Source organism: Ursus americanus, chromosome 22, assembly GCF_024610735.1.
Source record: "Ursus americanus isolate L20-20 chromosome 22, mUrsAme1.1.p, whole genome shotgun sequence".
NCBI classification, from domain to species: domain Eukaryota; kingdom Metazoa; phylum Chordata; class Mammalia; order Carnivora; family Ursidae; genus Ursus; species Ursus americanus.
In genome coordinates, this window is record NC_142148.1 from 22969306 (window position 1) to 22991086 (window position 21781).

Sequence of the window (21781 nt, forward strand, 5' to 3'; positions counted from 1 at the left end):
GTTTGCTTATCTTTTTCACATACACTTTTTTATTTGGTTCTCAAAACAAATTTATGATAGGCAGAGCTGGGGCTTCTGCCTCCATGCTTTTCTCTTCCATTCTACTGCACTCCCTCCACTTTGACTCTCACCTCCTTTGTCCTGCCCACTTCTTAAGGCTTCTTTGTGAAGTCTTTTTGGATGACTGTATGTAATTCTTTTCGCCTCCAAATTTCTATAGTTTACATAGTTTATTATATACCTTTAAGCATTTTTTGTACATTTTATTGAAGTATAATAAAAATATAAAGGCATAAATCGTAAGTGCACAGCCCAATGAATCATTACAAAGTGAACTAACCAGCACCCAGATCAAGAAATAGAACCCAAGAAGCTCCTTGAGCCCCCCAGTCACTACCCATAGCCAAGGTTAACCGCAGTCTTCACCTTGAATATCATAAAATAGTTGCGTTTTAAATATACAGTATGTACTCTGTATGTTTGCTTCATCAGTATTGCTCTGTGTAGTACTAGTTTATTCATTCTTGTTGTGTAGTATTTTATTATATAAATATACCATGACTCATTTATGTATTGATGGGTGTTTGGATTGTTTCCAGTTTGAGCTGTTAGTAACAGTGCTGCTATGAGCATTCTTGTACATGTTTTTTGGTGAACATATGTACACATTTCTTTTGGGGTATATACTTAGAAGTGGAATTGCTGAGTTTTCTAGAATGTGCATACATTCAGCTTACGTAGATATTGCCAAATAATTTTCCAAAGTGATTGTACCATTTACACTCCCACCAGCAGTGTATGAGAGTTCTGGTTGCTCTGCATCTTTGCCTAACACTTCTGTGTGTGTGTGGGGGGGGGCAGTATATGATCTTTAACCATTTTATTTATTTTATTTTTTATTTTTATTTTTTAAAAGATTTATTTATGAGAGAGAGAGTGCACGAACAAGGGGAGGGGCGTAGGGAGAGGGAGAGAGAGAATCTCCAGCAGACTCCACTGAGTGCCAAGCCCTGATACAGGGCTTGATCAGACGACCCTGAGATCATGACCTGAGCTGATCAAGAGTTGGATGCTCAACCCACTGAGCCACCCAGGTGCCCCTTTTACCATTTTGAAATGTGATATTTGGTTCCATTTCTTGTGTAGTCAGTCTTCTTTCTGTTCTCCATAAAACTATGAGCTGCTTGAGGATAGGGATTGTTTGTATCCTAAAACCTCACACAAAGACTGGCATATTGTGGGCATTAAATAAAGATTGGGTGAATGAAGCACATATACATGGCGTGTATGTAGATAAAGACAAGAAGGAAATAATAAGAAATAACCATATAAGTGGTTGAGTTTGTTCATTCAACAAATATTGGAGTGTTTCCCATATCTAACACACTGCATTTGATTCTGGTAATATGCCTAGTTTCTACCCTCATGGATCTTTTTGGTAGTGGTGATAGAAAATAAGCAAGTTTCATAAACATATAATTATACATTATAATGAGTACTGTGACTGAAATGAACAGGCTACTGCTATGATGGAGAATGATGGGATGATAAACTATTTTAGATAAAATGGTCAGAGAAAGCCTCTTTGAAAAAGTGACATTTGAGTATTTCAGGGTATTTTTTTTCCTTTTACAAAAAGTTGTTTATTGGTATCTCTTCAGTTTAAAGAAAGGAAAAATTGGGGCACCTGGGTGGCTCAGTTGTTAAGCATCTGCCTTCGGCTCAGGGCATGATCCCAGGGTCCTGGGATTGAGCCCCACATCAGGCTCCCTGCCCCGCTGGGAGCCTGCTGCTTCCTCTCCCACTCCCCCTGCTTGTGTTCCCTCTCTCGTTGGCTGTCTCTCTCTCTGTCAAATAAATAAATAAAATCTAAAAAAAACAAAAAAGAAATAAAGAAAGGAAAAATTGTTGTCTTTAAAGGTCAAGGGAATCTTTTTTGGGGGGCAAGAACAACAAATAGTAAATGTGTGTATTCATAAATATGTGTAGGTATGGGGAAACAAGGTGTTGTTCTTGGTACTAGATACCTAGGTACTGCAATAGTTCAAATAGTGTTAAATGTTAACTTATGAATAATGGTAGGACAGAAATGTAGCAGTCGATGAGACAATCACACAGGAATCCATTGGTTACTCCTGGAGCTATGGGAGAAGAGAAGGATCATGTAATCTAGTAAAAGAGAGTTTGCCCCAAAGCATGGCTAGTTGGAATTGTCCGTTGTTCTTTGAACCTGTTTGAGTGCTTTGTGTTCTAGATAAACCATTATATTGATGTATGTAATATAATGGGACGTGTTCTGTGTTTAGTCTGTTTTACAAAGCCTGCTTAATACCTATGAATTAAAGCATAAGTGTTCTTAGGACTGACCAGGAAAATCCTAACTAATTTTTTTATATCCGTATTTGGAAAGAAAAGTAAATAACTGTCAATTAGAAATTCTGTTTTTCCCTCATTAGGATTAAAGAAAAAAAAAATCATTTTTATTTCATGTTTTCCCTCTTTTCTTGGAGTAAACCAGAATTGAAGGGGTAACCCTCCTTCTGCTCCCTCACCCATAATTCTGTTAACAAAATAACTCTTTAATTTCTGTATGTTTCTTTTAGAGATGCCCATATGCATTTATGTTTTTACCTATAATTTTATACATACAAGTGTTTTCATGTTGCCAACAATAATGAGCCTTAGGACTTTGGGTGATAATGATGTGTCAGGGTAGGTTCCATCTATTGTAAGAAATGTCCTGTTCTGCTGGGGGATGCTGATAGTGGAGGATGTGAGTGTATGAAGAAGGGGTTTATGGGAGTTCTTTGTACTTCCTGCTCAGTGTTGTTGTGAACATAAAACTGTTTTAAAAAATAAAATGTATTTAAAAAAATCTCAATGACTACCTGATTTTCCATTGAGTGACTTTACCGTAATTTAATTAACCGTCTTATTGGACTTTTCTCCCCCCCAGTTTTCACTCTTGTGAATAATGCTGCAGTGAGGCTCTCTTACATGAAATTTTTTTCCCTTGGGAATTTGTTTTCAAAACTGTGTTTATTGGTCTTAATTTTAATACCAACCTAATAGTGTTATGGTGAGTATTAAAGAAGGCAGTATATGTAAGGCACTTAGCATAGTACCTGGCACGTGATGATTGTAAATAATGGCTATTTTATTGCCAAAATGCATTCAAGTGCAATGAGAACATAAAAGGAAGGCAATTCTGATCTGAACAACAATGTTGGTGGTGATGGTGATGATGGCAGCTTCTATTTATTATTTTGTGGAAATTACTTTACATGTGTTATCTTCAATCCTCCCTACAACTGAGGTTCAGTAAATTGCTCATGGCCACCCAGCTTATATGTGGCAGAATCAGGCTTTAAACTTAAAATTGACTGTTAAGAGTCCCCTCCCCCCCATATACCACACTGCTGCCATTGTTTAGGTAGGTCTTTACTGCAATTCTAGTTCCTAGAGTTGACTCAGATGTATTTAGTTCCAGGTTTCCAGAACCGAGTCCTTTTATTTATTCAGGTAGCCAACAGATGTTTATTGAGTACCTACCAGACACAATTTTAAGTGCCCATCTTGGATTCTTTTGGTGATCAGATCACCAGGAGCTACGTTAAGCAAGGTTGGAGAGATTCTGTAGTCTTAATTTTGAAGCAGCTCTACTCAGAGTAACTGTCCAAGTGAATGCTCTCTGTTGCTTACATCTTTTTTTTTTTAATCCCCCAGTGGCCTCAGGTGAGCCAGTCCCTAGAATGTGGTGGATCAGAACAGATTCATGGGATAGATGTTCAGAGGAGTAGGAAGTATCACACCACAAATAAGGTGAGAATTATTAGTGTTTTCTACATTTATAGACTGCTTTCACACAGGTGTTCTTATTTGAACCTCAGCAAAATGGTTAGCTGGATGAGGCAAGGAATTTTATTGAATGCAGAAGGTGAGGCTCATGGAAGTAAGTGACTTGCCCAAGGTCACGAAGATAAGCGACAGACCAACTGAATATTTGAACCTAAGGCTTCTGATCCTGTGCCCTGTATTTCTTCTGTTGTACTGTCTTGCTTAGAAAACCCTTTAGAGAAAACAGTTGTTACGGATTTTTTATATGTTAAAAGTAGTGTAAAGATTTTTGTATGTTAAACATGTTTGAAGTAATATTTAACTTTTGGAGAATTCCTTATTGATTATATAGCTTGCCTTCATTTGGAGAGGCTTAACATTAGAATAGGTTTTTCTTGGAGTTTATTTGCAAACTACAAGACTTGTATCTTCTATAGTCATTAATAAAATGTGTTATACTAAAAAATACGAGTTTAGGAACACTTATTCAGTGCTTGCTTTGGTCAGTTTTGATTTTGAATGACTTTTGACTGCTTTCAGACAGTAGTTTTCTTTCCTTTTCCTGTTATGCTAAAAACATAGAGCATTCCACTTCTCAGAATTCTTCTTTGGGAGGTAAGGGTCAATGTTTCCTGTTAAAAGTACTCTTTTCCATAGAACTTTTATTCTGATAGCCCAAATCTGTCATTTCCTAGACATGGGTTCATAGGCATATAGTCAGTGAGGTGGCTCTGAAACTTGAAGGACACCTATTAGAGTTCCAGATATATTTGCACTGAGTGATAAGATGCCCAGAAAAATGAGAATTAAAAATTCTAGGTGAAAAAAAATCTAAGCAATAAAAAAATACCCTTAGATCTAATAAGAAACAAAAGCATTCTATTTTTGAACATTATTTTGTGGGGTGCCTGGGTGGTGCAGTCGGTTAAGTGTCTGACTCTTTGTTTTGGTTCAGGTCATGATACTCAGGGTCGTAAGATCGAGCCCTACGTCAGGCTCCACACTCAGCAAGGAGTCTGCTTAAGACTTTCTGTCTAGGGGCACCTGGATAGCTCAGTTGGTTAAGTGTCTGTCTTTGGCTCAGGTCATAATTCTAGGGCCCTGGGACCGAGCTCTGCATGGGGCTCCCTGCTCAATGGGTAGTCTGCTTCTCCCTTTCCCTCTGCCCTGCCCCTTCCCCTGTTCATGCTCTTGCTCTCAAAAAAAAAAAAAAAAAAAAAAAAAAGTTTTTCTCTCCCTATTCCCCACCTAAAATAAATAAATAAATCTTCAAAAAAAATTTTTTTTGTAACTGATTTTGTCCCTTTCTTTTTGATGAAATAGCTTTCTACTACCAAGGATTCTCCACAGCCTGTTGAGGAGAAGGTTGGTGCCTTCACGAAGATAATAGAAGCCATGGGATTTACAGGACCTTTGAAATACAGTAAATGGGTAAATTCTTTTTAAATTCTTCTCATTTTCTTTTTGGGCTTTGTGCTTTCTGCTCCTTATAGATTTTTTTTAAAGCTTCTGCTTTGCTTTTGTGAAATTCATACATTATTTTGAGAGCTTCAAAATGTATTGTCCCTCCCTCACCCTCTCATTCTGATTCAGATCTATGTAATATGCAGGTCTGGAATACTGTCGCTGTTCCCTTAACTTGATTTCCTTAGAAATATCTCAGTACAAGCTAAGCCAGTGAGACTGGGCTTTCCAGGCTCTTGCTACGTGATACGCCATGCAAATGAGTTCTAAGGAAGTAGATGGGCCATATGTTCTGATGGGTAGCATTCTTAAGGAAATATTACTCTCTGATGAATCCTTTTTCATAAGTGATCTTTTTCACTAGGTCATTAGAGTGACTTTTTTTTTTTAGAGTGACTTTTGTTAAAATTTTACTAATAACCTTTTTAAAATTAATCAATTTTGTAATTTATTATAATTCTTTTTTATGGAGGGATATTTGCTAGCTGTGTCATTCCTAGTCAAGTCTTAGCTTAGCATATTTTTTTGCTTTATAGTCATTGCTATAAATGAATGAATGTCTTCTCTGCATCAGGTGCATATTGCCCCTGGGTTTTTATAACAATGCCTCTAACCAATTAAAGTAATAAAATATTAGCCCAGTTATCTCCTGGTGCTAGCATTTCTAACTTCTGCTATAAAGCCTTTAATGCTTTTCAAGGTTGCTAGAATGTTGGATAAGCCTAATCAGTCGTTAAGTTATATGTTAATCAAAGCAAGTCATCACAAAGCAGTAGGGAGGACTTTTCTAGAGAACATCATAGCTTTGCCCCAAATGATCAAATAATGCCAGTTATACCATTTTAACAGGATAGATTCAAATTAGAATTTTAGTTTTATTACAGACTTTACTTGTAGTTCTCCTTGCAATGTCTGGTTCTCTTCCTAACAGTTCTCACTGCAGCCAAGTATAGGCTTCTCTCTATAATGTCTTTTTTATATAAATTCTGAAAAGCAAATGGTGATTCTGCAAACATTTTGTTTTCACGGGGCTTTGAAAAGTATAGAAGAAAACACATATTACTAGGTAATGATGTTCTTGAGAGCCTAAGGTTATGAAGTGCCTTCTTAATCATCAGTGAAATATTAGTTATATTCATTAAAGTTATCTTTTTTACATCTTAATCTTTTGGCAAATGATAATCATTGGTATATTGGGTAATGATTTTAACAAGAATCTTTCTTATGAAAAAAAGGTTTGTGATTATGGCATTTGGATTCAAAAACTTAAAAAAACGTGTTTTGTTTGAAAATTAGAAATTAGGGGCGCCTGGGTGGCACAGCGGTTAAGCGTCTGCCTTCGGCTCAGGGCGTGATCCTGGCGTTATGGGATCGAGCCCCACATCAGGCTCCTCCGCTAGGAGCCTGCTTCTTCCTCTCCCACTCCCCCTGCTTGTGTTCCCTCTCACTGGCTGTCTCTATCTCTGTCGAATAAATAAATAAAATCTTAAAAAAAAATGAAAATTAGAAATTAATTAAAAGAAAAGGGAAATGAGAGCAGAAAGAAAAAAAGGAAAAATTTACTGTTTTATTCATTTCTTGATGGTTGAGTTCCACTTGGTTGCTACCATTGCTTTGTCTAGTCTGTTTTTTTATGATTCCAGAGGGAAAGTTGGCTACCATTTGGAGGATTACTAAATCATCAGGAAAATTTCTTCACTGTTGTAGTTTAAGTTAGCCTTTGATTTTTCTTGGTTCCTTTGTGACCTCAACTAAGTACTTAATATTTGCATTTTAAAAGGCTTTGTGATGTGGCAGTGTTTACTTTCTGTAACCTTCATTTTTTAATTTGTGACATCAAAACATCAAAGTATGCCATTCTAGTATAAGTTGGATAGGAAAACATAGGTGTAACTTCCCATTTTAAAAGATTGCAGGCCTTGGGTGCCTGGGTGGCTCAGTTGGTTAAGCGTCTGCCTTCAGCTGGGGTCATGATTCTGGGGTCCTCGGATCAAGTCCGAGCAGGGAGTCTGATCTGAGCAGGGAGCCTGATTCTCTCCCTCTGCTGCTCTCTTTCTCTCTCTGTCAAATAAATAAATAAAAAGAAAGATTGCAAGCCCTTTTCAGTAAGTGTTGACTCAGGTATCAATGACTAGACACGTGTATTGGATTGCACTAGAAAGATCTTTGAGTTTTGTGTTTTCACATGCCTTTCATCAGGGAGTAAAATATCTGCTTGACATCAGCAGTATCAACCTTCTTTCCTCCATTTTTTTCTGTAACGTTTTCATATGTAGTTTCATTTTTCTTCTAGATTCATATTTAGGAATTTAAATGTAGCTTTTCCTTACCTGTTTGTCCTGAAATAACCATTCTTTTCCATCATCTTTATGTAGTGATATCAGGTAAGACAAGGACAACATTTCCCAGGTTCAGTCACATGTCATAGAATAGGCAGTTTCCAGGTTAGCATAAAGCCAAAAAATTATTTCTGTTCTAAAGGACACTGACAAACTGGAATGCTTTCAAAAGTGGGCAGTGAGCCTTGTGAAGGCTTCAGGAGCCGTTTTGAATGAAGAGTGGTGGAAGGAAATAGGGATGCTTACCCTGGAAAAGAGAAGACATGATGGTTCTTCTCAGGTATTGGTTAAAAAAAAAAAATGAAGAGACTTAATCTAACTAAGGTATTCCACTGGGCAGTGAATGTTTCATGAATGTTACATGAAGCAGATTTACATTCATAAAACTCTAACAAGAACTGTCCTTCAGGGGGATAGGTAACCTCCCAGGGTCATTGGACTTGTTTGAACAGTGGCCCAGATGGTTGACTGTGAATCAAGAATGCTGTAGAAGGAATTCCAGTACAGAATAGAAGGTTCAAATGACTTCAAAGCCCCTTCAGCTCTCACACAGCTGTTAGTGCAAACCTTTTACTGCATTCATTTTTCATCCTGTAAGATGGCACAAGATGCATCAGTCAGTGGGAGAGCTAATTTTCATTTCTTAAAGCTGTCTGAGGTGCTTGTGTTTTCATCAGGGACACTGATGAAGTCTTCCAAAGTTAGAATGAAATAAACATGAAGTGTTCTGAGAACCAGAACAATTTGTATTGACTGGGTGGAATTTAGTCCACCTACCTCTTTAACTTATATTAATGCATGAATCTTGGAAGAAATTCTTTCCCCAAGTTGTTATTTCCAGTCCCTCTGTGATGGTCTTAGGGGACTTGCTTTAGACATTTGTCCAGGAAAGTGGCTCACCCAAGTATAAAGGCTTGGCTTCACTGCAGGAAAAGTGAGGAACTATAAAATGCTCCTGATTGCCACATTATGAGCAGTGTATAAATACACTGGCCAATCTGGTGAGGTCTTCATTATTTGTAAAGAAGGCTTTCTTCATGAACATGTTGTGGGGGAAAACCTTCTCAAGGGAAGATTTGGGTTTTGGTGGCAAATCTGCCTTTCTCAGGCAGAATGATTATGAACCTAGAGGACTCTCTGTGTGAGACTCTGAAGGAAACTGTGGAGTTAGAAAAAAAATCAAGAAATAGGCCATTAGGAATTTTACTTAAAATTGTAAATGTGTTGACATTTAGATACCAGTACCCATATTTGACAGATATTAATTTTTGCCATATTTGCTTTAGCTTTATTTTTTCCAAGATAAACTTTTACAGAAAATAAACAAGCCCATTTCTCCTTTCTTCTCTTTCTTTCTCCACCGAGATAATTACTATTCTAAAGTTGTTTTTTGTCATCCTCGTGTACATTTTTGTTCTTTTACCACTCATATATCATCCGTAAACAACATACACACTATTCTATATTGTATTCATAATAACTATGTAAGTGATATCTCACTTTTCAACCTGTTTTTATTAGTAAACATTATGTTTTTGAGTGGAGATCTGATTTTTTTCATTTCAGTTGCTGAATAGCTTCACATTGTATAATTAAATTACAGCTTAACTGTTCCTCTACCAAAGACAGTTGTTTTAGCTTTTTCATAATGACAGTACTTTTAAATTGTGTAGGAGTTTCTTGAGAGAGAGATGGAATTACTGGGTACTAGTCTATGAATATTTTTAACTATTAAATTATATTCATCAGTTGTTCTGTCAGTTTATACGTCCATCAGTTAGGGTTTAAAGGTTCAGTATCATTTCCAACACTTGATACTGTCAAACTGTTTAATGTTTACCAATTAGATGGTGTGAAATGGTATTTTTGCATTCCTCTGGTTACTGATAAAGTTGAGTGTCTTCTCCTATGTTTACAGGCAAAAAAAAAAAAAAAAAAAGTCAATGTGTCTATAGTTGAGGTAGGCCATAAGCTTCATGAAAACAGGAGTTTTTGACTTCTTTGTTTACTGCTGTATTCCCAACATCCAAATCCACATCAAGTACTGAGTTAGGTACTCAATAAACTGTTGACTGAAGTGAAGAGCTAACAGATGTCCTAAACTCCCTGTCTTGAGGATAGAAATAGGCCGGTTAAAGCCAAAGCATTTGGATAATGATATTAGGATATCATTAGTTTGATGATGGTAGAGACCAGTACTTCCCAAAATGTGTTCTATGTCAGATGCTTCCTAGAGCTGCAGATGTTTACAAAGTTAAAGAGGCTTTTTTTTCAGCCTGCTGATATGGGGAATTACACTGATTGATTTGTGAATGTTGAATCAGCTTTGCATTCCAGGGATAAATCCCAGTTGGTTGTGATTTGTTGTCCTTTTAAAATATTGCTGGATTTGATTTGTTAATATTTTGTTAAGGATTTTTGCATCTATTCATGAAGGCTGTGGTTCTGTAGTTTTATTTTCTTCTAATGACTTTGGTTTTGGTATCAGGGTAATATTGGTCTTATAGAAAGAGCTAGGAAGTGTTCATCCCTCTTGTTTTCTGGAAAAGTTTATGGAGATTTAGTATTTCTTCAGATGTTTGGTAGGAACGTTGAATGATGTTTAGTGATGCCATCAAGCATGGAGTTTTCTTCAGAGAAGGTTTTGTTTGTTTGTTTGTTTGTTTGTTTTTGGTCACAAATCCCGTTTCTTTAGTAGATACAGGGCTATTCATGTTATTTATTCTAGGGAGTTTTGGTAATTTGTCCATTTTCTCTAATAATCACATCTGTTGTCCTAAAGGTGCTCATAATAGTCTCTTATTATTCTCTGAGTATCTTTAGGGTATGTTTTGATACCTTCTCTGATTCTTGATACTGCTAATTTTTATCTTCTCTGTTTTTTCTTTTTTCCTTGATCAGTTCTATTAATGTTTTATCAATTTTACTGATATTATTGAGGAACTGGCTTTGGCTTCTTTGATTTTCTGTGCTATTTTTCTGTTTCCAGTTTTATGATCTCTGTTATTATATCATTCTTTCTGCTTGCTTTTAGGTTTAATTTGCTCTGCTTTTTTAGTGTCTTACTGTAGGTGTTGTTTAAATTGGCTTCTAATGCTGATTTATTCCCTTGTAGATATATCTGTTTTTGTTGTTTTGTGTTTATTCTGTTTTCCCCTATATGAGCTTTACTCTGAAAGCCTTGAAAATATGACAGACCTCAAATTAGCAAAGAAAAAAATCTTAATTACAATTAGAGACATAATCCTTCTTTAATTTATTCTGGGTACTTCTGCCTATTAGAGACACTGCTGTTTTGACCCTACAGTGTACTGAGAAATGAGCATTATATATAGTATTGGATATAGTATATTTTTGGTGACTATGAACCTTAATAACATAGCTTTACTAAAATTCTAGATTGTTTTTTCTTCAGTTCCTATTTCATTCTGTTTGTGCATTTTTTTTAGTCTGCATATTTGAGTTTGTAATTTTCTATCATTTTAAGAAAAAATAAGCTGCTATAAAGGCTTTCGTGCATGGCCTAATTTATTTCATTGTATCCTTAAGGAAATATTTTGAAAGTCCTTAGAAATACTTCCTTACTTTAGCACTGAGTTGGTCCTCGGACCTACAATTTAACTGTTAAAAGAATTTATTTTTCACTTTTAGATTTATTTTTTATGGAGGTATAATGTATATACGGTAAAATATACACACCTTAAGTATACAGTGAATAAATTAAAACCACCACTCAGATCCAGATTCTAAGAGAATTCTTAATGCTTTGGGGAATAGTAAAATATTGACCCTTTTACTATATTTTGCATTCATTAAGAACCCTTATTTGTAAGCACGGTCTTCTCTTATTCAACAAACTATAAAACTAGGGAGAATACAGAAAAAAAATGACTCTTTCCCCAAGGTATAAAAAAGACTTACAGAATAGATAGTAGTGCTTCTGAGGTAAGGTTGAAGGATTGAGGGGGTTTTTTGGTTTGTTTGTTTGATTTTGGTCAGAAGAATGGATAATTTTTTAATATAAGGGATTTCAGATTATAAAGAGTTAATGTGAATGATGCTGAACAGTGATTTAGAGGCTCAAATGTGATGAAGGAAATTAAAGGAGAGATTTCATTTAAATATTAGAAAAATCTTTTTGACATTTTGATGCTAAATTATAAAATGTGAAAATTATGTGGTTAGCTTTAAGAAAGAAAGAATCTGTGTTGGTTTAGCTATTAAATTTGCCTAGAGATAGGTTTGGACTCCTCCTCCTAGTTGAACAAATACAAGATGCTGTGACCTACATCTAACAGCACTAGAACATACTTGGTCATATCTTGAGTATGGTTTTATTTTTTTTGTCTAGAAGATTAAGATTGCGGCCCTGCGCATGTATACTAGCTGTGTGGAGAAAACTGACTTCGAGGAATTCTTTCTAAGTAAGTTACTACTTTTGATAGTTCTGAAAAGGAGAATGAATCTACTTTTCATGGGGTGCCTGGTTGGCTCAGTCGGTAGAGCACGTGACTCTTGATTTTGGGGTTGTAAGTTTGAGCCCCATGTTGGGTGTAGAGATTACTTAAAAATAAAATCTTAAAAAAAAAAAAGAATCTATTTTTCATTTTTATGACTGTATCGGTTTTGAGTCATTAGTGAAACAATTTTTCCTTTACAGAGTGTGTAATAAAACCTGCTTATTTTTCCCTGTTAATAGAATAAACAAGGGCAAAAAAACCTATAAATAAGACATTTTAACAAGTTTGAAAAAAGAAGAAACCTAAAAATTTGACTAGTACTTTGACATTTTTCCACACATGCGTCTTTTTACATATGAGTACTCATAGTAAACAAGTCCTGTTTACATTCTGGATGTTTTGCTTAGCATTTTGACGAAATGAACTTTTTGCCAATCACTCTTCTTTTATTTCTAGTTTTTAATTGTTTTGGTTGATGCCTAATGACTGTTTTCTTTCTGTTGAAGGATAATTGGGTCAAAAGGTATATATATATATATATATATATATATATATATATATATATATATATATATATATATATATAATTTTATAATTTATATCCATTGATAAATTGTTTTCCAAAAGAGTTTTACTGGTTTGTACCACCACTATCAGTTGGTTATGTCAATATAGTATTCATTTTGATGCTGTAAACTGTTTAGTTATAAATAAAGTTAGTTAAAGCAGGTACTTATAAAGTAACTGGGAAAGTTAAGCTGTTTCTAGTTCTACAGATTTTGGAAAGAAATGTGTGCTGTGCACATCTGTGGTAACAGCCATTATCCTGCAAGCCACAAACACTTACTTAACTGTATATACTTGATATTTTTCATGGAAAGCAAATGTTTATGTAGAATTATGTTAATAACAAGGAAGATAGGTAGATGCAGTTTGGATTATTTAATAACTATTTTGGTTTTTTAAAACCAAATGCAAGTTGTTTTGGTGATTTTACAATTTCAGCAGATTGATGTTATGTTAGAAACTTAAAGTACCCTACTGAGTTGTAATCCTGATTTAGTGTCTACCTTCTGTTTCTTATTTATTCATAGGGACAAAAGTAAACTTTCCTTCTTCCTTTTAATCTCTAAAAATTTCTCATTTTAGGAAAAATTAGTCTGAAAGGAGAAAATATTCTTTATTTGATGAAGAAACTATTAGTATTAGAAGTTGTATTTTTCTTAAGTGATTTCTGGAATACATGTCGCCAAGTATTTTTCATCATATCTTTTTAAAATCTCATCCTCAGATATCTATTTAACATTTGATTCCATAAATAAGTCATAAATTTATAATTATTTTGAAATGATGTTTATTAGTTATCTTTGTCTTAGCCAGTCCTCATTATTGAAGATCCTTGAGTTAATATTATAGATTGAGGGGGCGCCTGGGTGACACGCCCTTTGGCTCAGGGCGTGATCCTGGCGTTATGGGATCGAGCCCCACATCAGGCTCCTCCGCTATGAGCCTGCTTCTTCCTCTCCCACTCCCCCTGCTTGTGTTCCCTCTCTCACTGGCTGTCTCTATCTCTGTCGAATAAATAAATAAAATCTTTAAAAAAATATTATAGATTGAATAATGAGGTTATTATATATTTAAGGTAACATATCATGTTTCAATTTATAATCTGTTGTAAACTACTTATAAAAATAAAAGTTTGTACACATTATTACCATTATATGCTAATAATTCACATTTACATGGTATACTTTTACATTGATCTCATTTAGGAGTTACAAAACCTTGTAGGATAGGAAGGACTTGTATTCTTGTTTTCATTTTTCTTTTCTTAAGTTGAAACTTAAGAGACTAAGTGATTTCCCAAAGTTGCTTAGCTGAGGCTTGATCCTACGTTGTCTGGCTTAAAGGCCAGGAATTTTTCCACTATACCACATGGCCTGTGAAAGAATATAACTGCAAATTAGAAATTATAATCCAGGGGCACCTGGGTGGCACAGCGGTTAAGCGTCTGCCTTCGGCTCAGGGCGTGATCCCAGCGTTATGGGATTGAGCCCCACGTCAGGCTCCTCCGCTATGAGCCTGCTTCTTCCTCTCCCACTCCCCCTGCTTGTGTTCCCTCCCTCACTGGCAGTCTCTCTCTGTCAAATAAATAAATAAAATCTTTAAAAAAAAAAAGAAATTATAATCCATTTTAATATTTTTGTATGTTACTGTTTTTAAATAAGAACTACCTTTAGGAGATATTCTATTATAAACTGATGTTTACGTATATTAGAATATGTTCACCTCAGTAAGCTTTGTTCTAGCTTTGCCCTTTGAAGTAGTTACATAGAGAGGCAGTACATTTTTCAGTGACACCACTCTTGCTTAAGGTTTTTTAAAACTCAATTTAAGAATTGCCTTTTAAAGAAACAACAATTGTTGGAGAGGATGTGGAGAAAGGGGGTCCCTCCTACATTGTTGGTGGGAATGCAAGTTGGTACAGCCACTCTGGAAAACAGTGTGGAGGTCCCTTAAAAAGTTAAAAATTGAGCTACCCTATGATCCAGCCATTGCACTACTGGGTATTTACCCCAAAGATACAGACGTAGTGAAGAGAAGGGCCATATGCACCCCAATGTTCATAGCAGCTCTGTCCACAATAGCTAAATCATGGAAGGAGCCGAGATGCCCTTCAACAGATGACTGGATTAAGAAGTTGTGGTCCATATATACAATGGAATATCACTCAACTATCAAAAAGAATGATTTCTCAACATTTGCTGCAACATGGACGGCACTGGAGGAGATAATGCTAAGTGAAATGAGTCAAGCAGAGAAAGACAATTATCATATGATTTCTCTCATCTATGGAACACAAGAAATAGGAAGATCGGTAGGAGAAGAAAGGGATAAAGAAAGGGGGGGTAATTAGAGGAGGGAGTGAAGCATGAGAGACTTTGGACTCTGAGAAACAAACTGAGGGCCTCAGGGGGGGGGGGTGGGGGAATGGGATAGACCGGTGATGGGTAGTAAGGAGGGCACGTATTGCATGGTGCACTGGGTGTTATACGCAACTAATGAATCATCGAGCCTTACATCAAAAACCAGGGATGTACTGTATGGTGACTAACATAATATAATAAAAAAATATTAAAAAAAAAAAAGAATTGCCTTTTAGACTTATAGCTTTTTCATTGGTATCATGCTCCAGTGTGGTCCATCTTTGACATTTGTGGGTAGATTAAATTTTAAATGAAACCAAAGTGGTTCTGAACCGTGGCTAGGAATAAAAAAGGGAGCCAATCTGAAAAATACCATTTGGAGGCAGATAAATATCTATGAAACAATGAGACTTTCTTGTACCTTCTATAGAAAAGTTCTAAAGAGTAGGCCAGGCAGGTTTGGGGTAAAAAAAGAGAATATATATGTATCACTTCCCAAGATTATGCCTTTAATCTGTTGCTCCCTTGGATTTTTGGTATTTTAGGGCTCAACTTTTAAGAGTCCTGAGCATTCAGTAATTTTTAAAAAGGATAGAGAGGCTTAGGTAGCTCAACACTGTCTTCCTTACTCTTCCAACAGAAGGGAGGCCAGTGTTAATTCATGAAGATTGTGTAAGAATGAGTTGTTTACTCACACTGTGCTTGTGAGTAAACAATAGGCCTATAGCCTCTTGGATAGACCCCCATAAAATGCCCAAGTTATAGACTCTCTATCATCTCAGAGCCAATGTGTTCAAAGGTCTTGATCCAGAGACCTAGACCTTGGGGATTCTGACTGGTGAGATTAACAGCCAGTCCCCTGTTGTTTCTAAGATGTTCTGATGGTGTATGTCATTTGTGGCATCAATGAGCATAACGTCTGTGAGCCTGCAGTGGCTTGCTAACTGGTCTTTTGGAGATCAGTTCTGTTATGAGAAGCACTTTGGAACAGATGGGGCCAATCAGTAAAGTTTGTGTTTAATTCCATACTGAAATTCCGTACTGTATGAAAACTGCTTTGTCTTTAGCTCTTAAGAGACTTAATACCTTGGAGAGGAGGCTCCTTAATGAATAAGTTCTGAGTCAGTGATTGAGGTTCATCATTTTATTGACACAGTCTTAAATAGTGAGCTATTAAAAATATTTTAAACCATAGTGTTTAAATAATTCACTGAGAAACAACAGTAGTAAATATTTATTGAGTACCTATTAAATATTAACCATTTTGCTAAACATTTTACAGGCCTTATCTCATTTAATCCTTACAAATCCCTATAAAGTAGGTTCTCTTGTTCTCCCCATTTTTACAGAGAAGACAGCTGAGGCACTGAGAAGGCTAAGTAACTTTACCCAGAGTCACGTAGCAAGTAAGAGGTACAGTCAGGGTTTTGAATCGGGAGGTCTGACCCCAGAGCCTGCATTACACAAACAACAGTGTTAATACTGCCACTCCATAACAGTGATGAATTGTTTAATATTATCCAACTTGGTATTGAGGAAGAAAGTACCTAGCCTCAGAAAATAACGCACCGAGCGTGTATTGGTGCAAGAGTGTGATCTTGACAAAAGGCAGTAACAGATTTTAACTTTGAAGTGTTTAAACACGCTTCATTGAGCTGAAGATCTGCTATGTTTTTGTGATGCTTATGGTCAGACATTCAGTCGTCTTGTTTCTTAGGGCTTTACCCTGTGGGTTTCTGTTCTGACTCCATTGGGTACAGGGAGTCAATATGCCAGCTCTTTTCCCATCGTTAGCCCTGAGCCGACCCCCAGAATGGAAAATTGTGACCCAAGTCCAGCTGCTGGCCTGTCTTTCTGTCTGTGCTTTCCAGCCCAAAAATTGATTCCCTCTCTGAGAGAATTGGAAAGGCTCCTGGAGGCTGCCGAGAAGCTTTGATGTAGAGGTAGCAATTGAACAGATTGTCCTTTAGAAGCAGCCAAATTTCATTTTCCAGATTGAAAGACAGACTTCCAAGAAAACTTTTCTTTTTAATGTTTTGTTCTAGCATCCAAAAAAGACCCAACTTCAGATCCGGGCTTGAGAGTTTCTCATGGCTATTCTTGTTCTAGGTGGAGGGTGGTTGGCCCACTCTCAGATGGCATGTATCTTAATAGCTGTACGGTTGGCCAGGCCAGCCTTCACCTCCCTCCTGCTGGGTTCCAAGAGGAAGTCCACTTGACAACTGCTGGGCACCTCCCAGTAAGCTCACCATAGTATTTTGGTGTCACTTTGTGACAGACCTGGACTTAAACTCCAGCCCAACCACTAGCTTGTTATATTGTGGCTGCCCTCAAGTTACTTAGCCTTTTTGAGCCTGTTTCCTCATCTCTAAAATGAGTCTTATAATGCCTCCCTTCAGGGTTAAAGTGAGGGTTAAGTGAGATAATCTATTGACATGACTAGCAGTGGACCTTAGTTTCTAGTATTAGTATTAGAGAAGCAGTTAGTGATTAAGACCACAGTGCCTGAAATCAAGCAGATCTGAACTTGATCCCAGATGTTTCATTTCATAGCTGTGTGACCTTGGGCAATTGTCATGGTCCCTCTAAGAGTTCATTTTGTCACCTGTCTTTGAGGGTATTATTAATACCCACCTTATAGACCTGTTAGTAGAATTCATTGAGCTCATGCTTGTAAGCATCAATTACAGTGTCTCACACAAAGTAAGCCCTCAAGGAATTACAGCTCTTTATTATTATTGGTAGTGTTAGTGTACTTCACAGAGGTTCTCCTCTGTGTCTTCTCTCCTTTGTTATCGTTTAGTATGTTGTATACTTCGTCGTTTGCTGCAAGGCAGAAGATATCCCTTTTTTCTTGAGTCATTGCTCAAAGGGCAGATTCTACCCGATGGGCCCAGATTGACCACTGATACTCACTTTCTTTATCCTTTTGCTCCAGCTTTTCTCTCTGTCATGTAATAAGGAGGGTGCATTCAGCGGGGGACCCCTCATTTAGCCAGAGGCATTTCTTAGAGATCTGAGAATTGAGAGGTGTGGATGTTTAAGCATTGACCTGAGTTTTAGTATCTTAAAGTTTTGTCATTCCTGAGGGATGATGTATGCCTTTCTTTAGATGTAATCTGCTTTCTTATTCAACTGTAGCTCTCTAGAGCCCCACTTCTTTCTCCTGGTAATTTATTTTGGGTGAATCATTCAGCATACCCATGTTTGTAGCATACTGGGTCTCCTTAAAGAAGGAAGACAGGAAAAAGAAACTAGAAAAATTTAGACTTCTTAGCAGGTCTTCAGTGAAAAATGCCTGTACTTAAGTGGGGTAGGCAAAGTAGTGTCTGCCTAGCTTTCCACATGAATTTGAGACCAGGAAGGTCTCAAAAATAGCATGTAAGTTGGAAGGAACCATACAGATCATCTAGGCCACATTATACAAAGTGAGAAAAACTGAGCATCTGAGGAGAAAGGCGATTTGCCCAAGGCCACGCAGCAAAGTGGTGCCAGGGCTGGAATTAGAAGGTTGGTTGTCTGACTGCATTCAGTGCTCTTTCAGCCCATCATCTTGCCCTGTGGTTCCACTGGCCCTCTATGGTCGCATAATCAGCACTGTAACTGCCATATATTTGAGTTGAATAGATTCCTACCAATATTTAAAATACAGTCAATATTCCTTCTCTAAACCCTCACATATTTATACTTTATTGTTATTTTCTAGGGTGTCAGATGCCTGATACTTTCAATTCATGGTTTCTTATAACTCTACTTCATGTCTGGTAAGTGAGCAATTTAAGTGAAGTCACCAAATGTATTTTTTTTTTTTTTGAAACACTGCTAACTTGTAAGGTATGGCCTTCAGCAGGGCTGATTATATGAAATGGCAGTTGTTCAGGCACTAAAAACTGTTCCTTTCATTTTAATAACTAGTGTCTTAAAGCACATTTTTATTAAAGGTCAAAGCATAGTCCCAGAAAGAAACTAATATTTGTAGGCTTTTCTCAAAGAACACCTAGCCTGGTGAACAATGCTATCAGTATCTCTAAGAGACTCTGTGAGCTTGGATGGAAAGTTCTCTCCCTTGGCTGTTTTAGGAAAGTTCACATTTACGTAAAAGTGGTTTGAATTGTGAGAATCCGTGGTCATTTTCATTGCTGGTCATCAGAAACCTATAACAAATTATAGCACTGACATTTACGCCTGTACCTCTAAAATGTGCATACAGGTTAGATTCATGCCAGGTTTGTTGCATGTAAAAATATTTAACACCTTAAACAGTATATTTTTTCTTCAGCTGCAAATTAAGTAGCCAAAAAAAATCAATTTTTCATCTAATGTTACACAGTATTAAAGGTCAGAAGGATATAGGAGAGACGTTGAAGTGGGGGCTGGGGAATGCATTTATTGAACTGCCAGATCTTGGGAAAGTAAATTCTGGAGAACTAAGTTTACTACTTTGACCATAGTGAGTATCTGAGGAACGTGGGGAATGGTTGCCCTGTCAAAAGGACCCTTGTTTGAGACTGCCTTCAGCTGAGCTTTGCATCACAGGACTGACTGCTATATAAAGACTTTTTGGTTTTGATCACCTCTGAAATATTTCTCCTTCTGAACTCACATAGTCACTGAGATTGGCTGAGGGGCATAAGGTAGCAATTTATTTTATGTTATTTTTTCTAAGCGGGTACTTCATTGAGTGCACACTATGTCCTGGGCAGTTTGCTGAGAACTAGCAGTGGTTCTCAGGAAGCTCACAGTCTAACGAGGGAGATAAGACATTTAAAATAGTGATAAATCAGAATGGCTAAGTTCTATAATAAATCTGAGTGAGTAGTGCCTATGGATCACAGAGGAAACCACAATTTCAAAACCTTTACTAGTTCTGCCTGTTCTTTGACATATACCATCTTTTAGCCAGGCGGCTGAGAAGGCAGAGTACCTTTGGTCTGAATGGTGAAGGTTAAGAAAAGGTTTAGGGAGGGCAGCTGGATATCCTGAGAGGAAAACCGCTTTTTCAAGAGGAGAGGACTGCAGAGGTGGCACTGCAGGATTACTCATTGGAAAGGCGGGAGGGTTGAAAGGAGGCTAGGCTGTTCCCAGAGGAGCTCAAAGATAATATTCAGAGCTTGTATGAAAGACTCTTTTTTGCCCATATAGCTAGAGGTATCAGAGTGTTAGAGGGAGTAGATGGCAAAATAAAATATATAACCCCTATAACCATATCCCAAGGTCAATCCCTGACTAATAGTAGCCAGGAGAACCTTGAAACTACTTATAGTTTTTTCAAGATAGCCACCATTTCCAGACATGCTGCATCTTCCTTGCTGAGGTTGCTTTTACTTTCTCAGAGGAGTGGGGAGTACTGCTACCAGTTCAGTAGGGGGAGGGAGGCTGTCTGCTTCAGATCCACACTTGCTCTCCCCTCCACCCTTCCTCTTTGGTTCTTATGATTTACAGGCTTTGGTGGAATGAAGCAGTAGCTTTTCGGTTCGAATCGGGAAACGTATTGAGAACTCACTATGTGTTAAGGACTGGGGGGCTTTGGAGAGAAGGGTATGACATGGCATGCACCTTCAGAAACTTAGTCTAGCAGATAACAGGCAGAAAGTACAATTGCCCGTAACAGATGACAGTGAAAGAAGTGCTGTGCCCAGGGCACAAGCAGAAACTATGGAAGGATAAGGAGGTGTGACTAAATCCAAATTAGGTGGTGGAGGTAGGGGAGAGTATTGGATAAAGAGGGCTCTGTCGTAGACATGATGTTGAGCTTACCATGAAAGGTGAGTAGAATTTCTGTCAGAGAAAAGAAGGGCATTTTAGGTTGAGGGAATATCAGGAGCAAAACACAGAACATATGTGCAAGGACATGGAGTATTTGAGGACAGCCGCTTGTCTGAAGTGTCTAGAGCAGGCTTGTGGAGAAATTTAACAGGAAGGGTTGCCATAAATGGGGCCCAGTTGTGCTGTCATCCTCCAAGAAGATTTGGGAAACTTTCTCTTCTAAGAGATAGGGGTATTAGGAGGAGTAATGGATCCACTCCAACTCTGTGGAGAAGCTGTGTTCTTCCATCCCTATTCTCTTAGCCTGAAGCTCCGGGAGGATAACTGAGGGATAGCCATATCCAGTATTACAGGACTCGGTGGACTCGCCAGAGATGTGTAGGGTTGAAATACCTCCTGTAGGTGGTAGTATGAGGGAGAGCTAGGGAGGCTTAGAAAGCAGTTATAAAAGTAGAAAGAACCCTCCCCATCCCCTAAGGAAAAAAAAAAACAACAAAACCCAAAAACCCAACCCTAATAAACAGAATACCCTGGCAGTGGACTTTTCAGAAAGCTTGCTTGGGTTCCCAAGGGTGATGGTTCCCTGTCAGCTCTTAGAATAGGGACAGGGTTTCTCACATCCTTTTATTTCCCTGGAAGAGGTGTTGCTGATTCCTTTATCCTGTCTGCTTTTTCTAGTTCCCAGGTTTCTCTGTGTATTTCCAATTTCTAGAGGGCCCTTATTGGTTGTGTATTCACGTGAGCTTGCAGCTGCAATGACTATGTGTCCTTCGTCTTTGCCGAACAAGATTAGTATTGACTGTGGCTGCTGAAAAATTGTTGAGAGAGGTTGCCATCTGGGCTTTCCTGCATCCAGATGTGGACTTGATGAAGGCAGGCCTCCTCCTCTCTTCCCTGTCTTGGGCAATGGCATTGCAATTCATTCAGGTATCCATACCAGAAACCAGGGAGACCTTCTTGACTTTTCCCTTACCCCTTCATCTGGTCT

At 37.5% G+C, this 21781-nt stretch overlaps 1 protein-coding gene across 2 annotated transcripts in view; it reads left to right on the plus strand.

The window, feature by feature from the left end:
- Positions 1–21781, plus strand: part of UQCC1 (ubiquinol-cytochrome c reductase complex assembly factor 1) — a 91823-nt gene that overhangs the window by 18198 nt on the left and 51844 nt on the right. Inside the window, exons 3-6 of one of the 2 annotated variants that reach the window (XM_045806094.2) lie at positions 3727–3822; positions 5161–5268; positions 11992–12064; positions 18734–18791. In XM_045806094.2, coding sequence (XP_045662050.1) covers positions 3727–3822; positions 5161–5268; positions 11992–12064; positions 18734–18791 — 335 coding nt within the window. The remainder of the gene's footprint in view (positions 1–3726; positions 3823–5160; positions 5269–11991; positions 12065–18733; positions 18792–21781) is intronic. The other variant, XM_045806099.2, reaches the window with a different exon arrangement.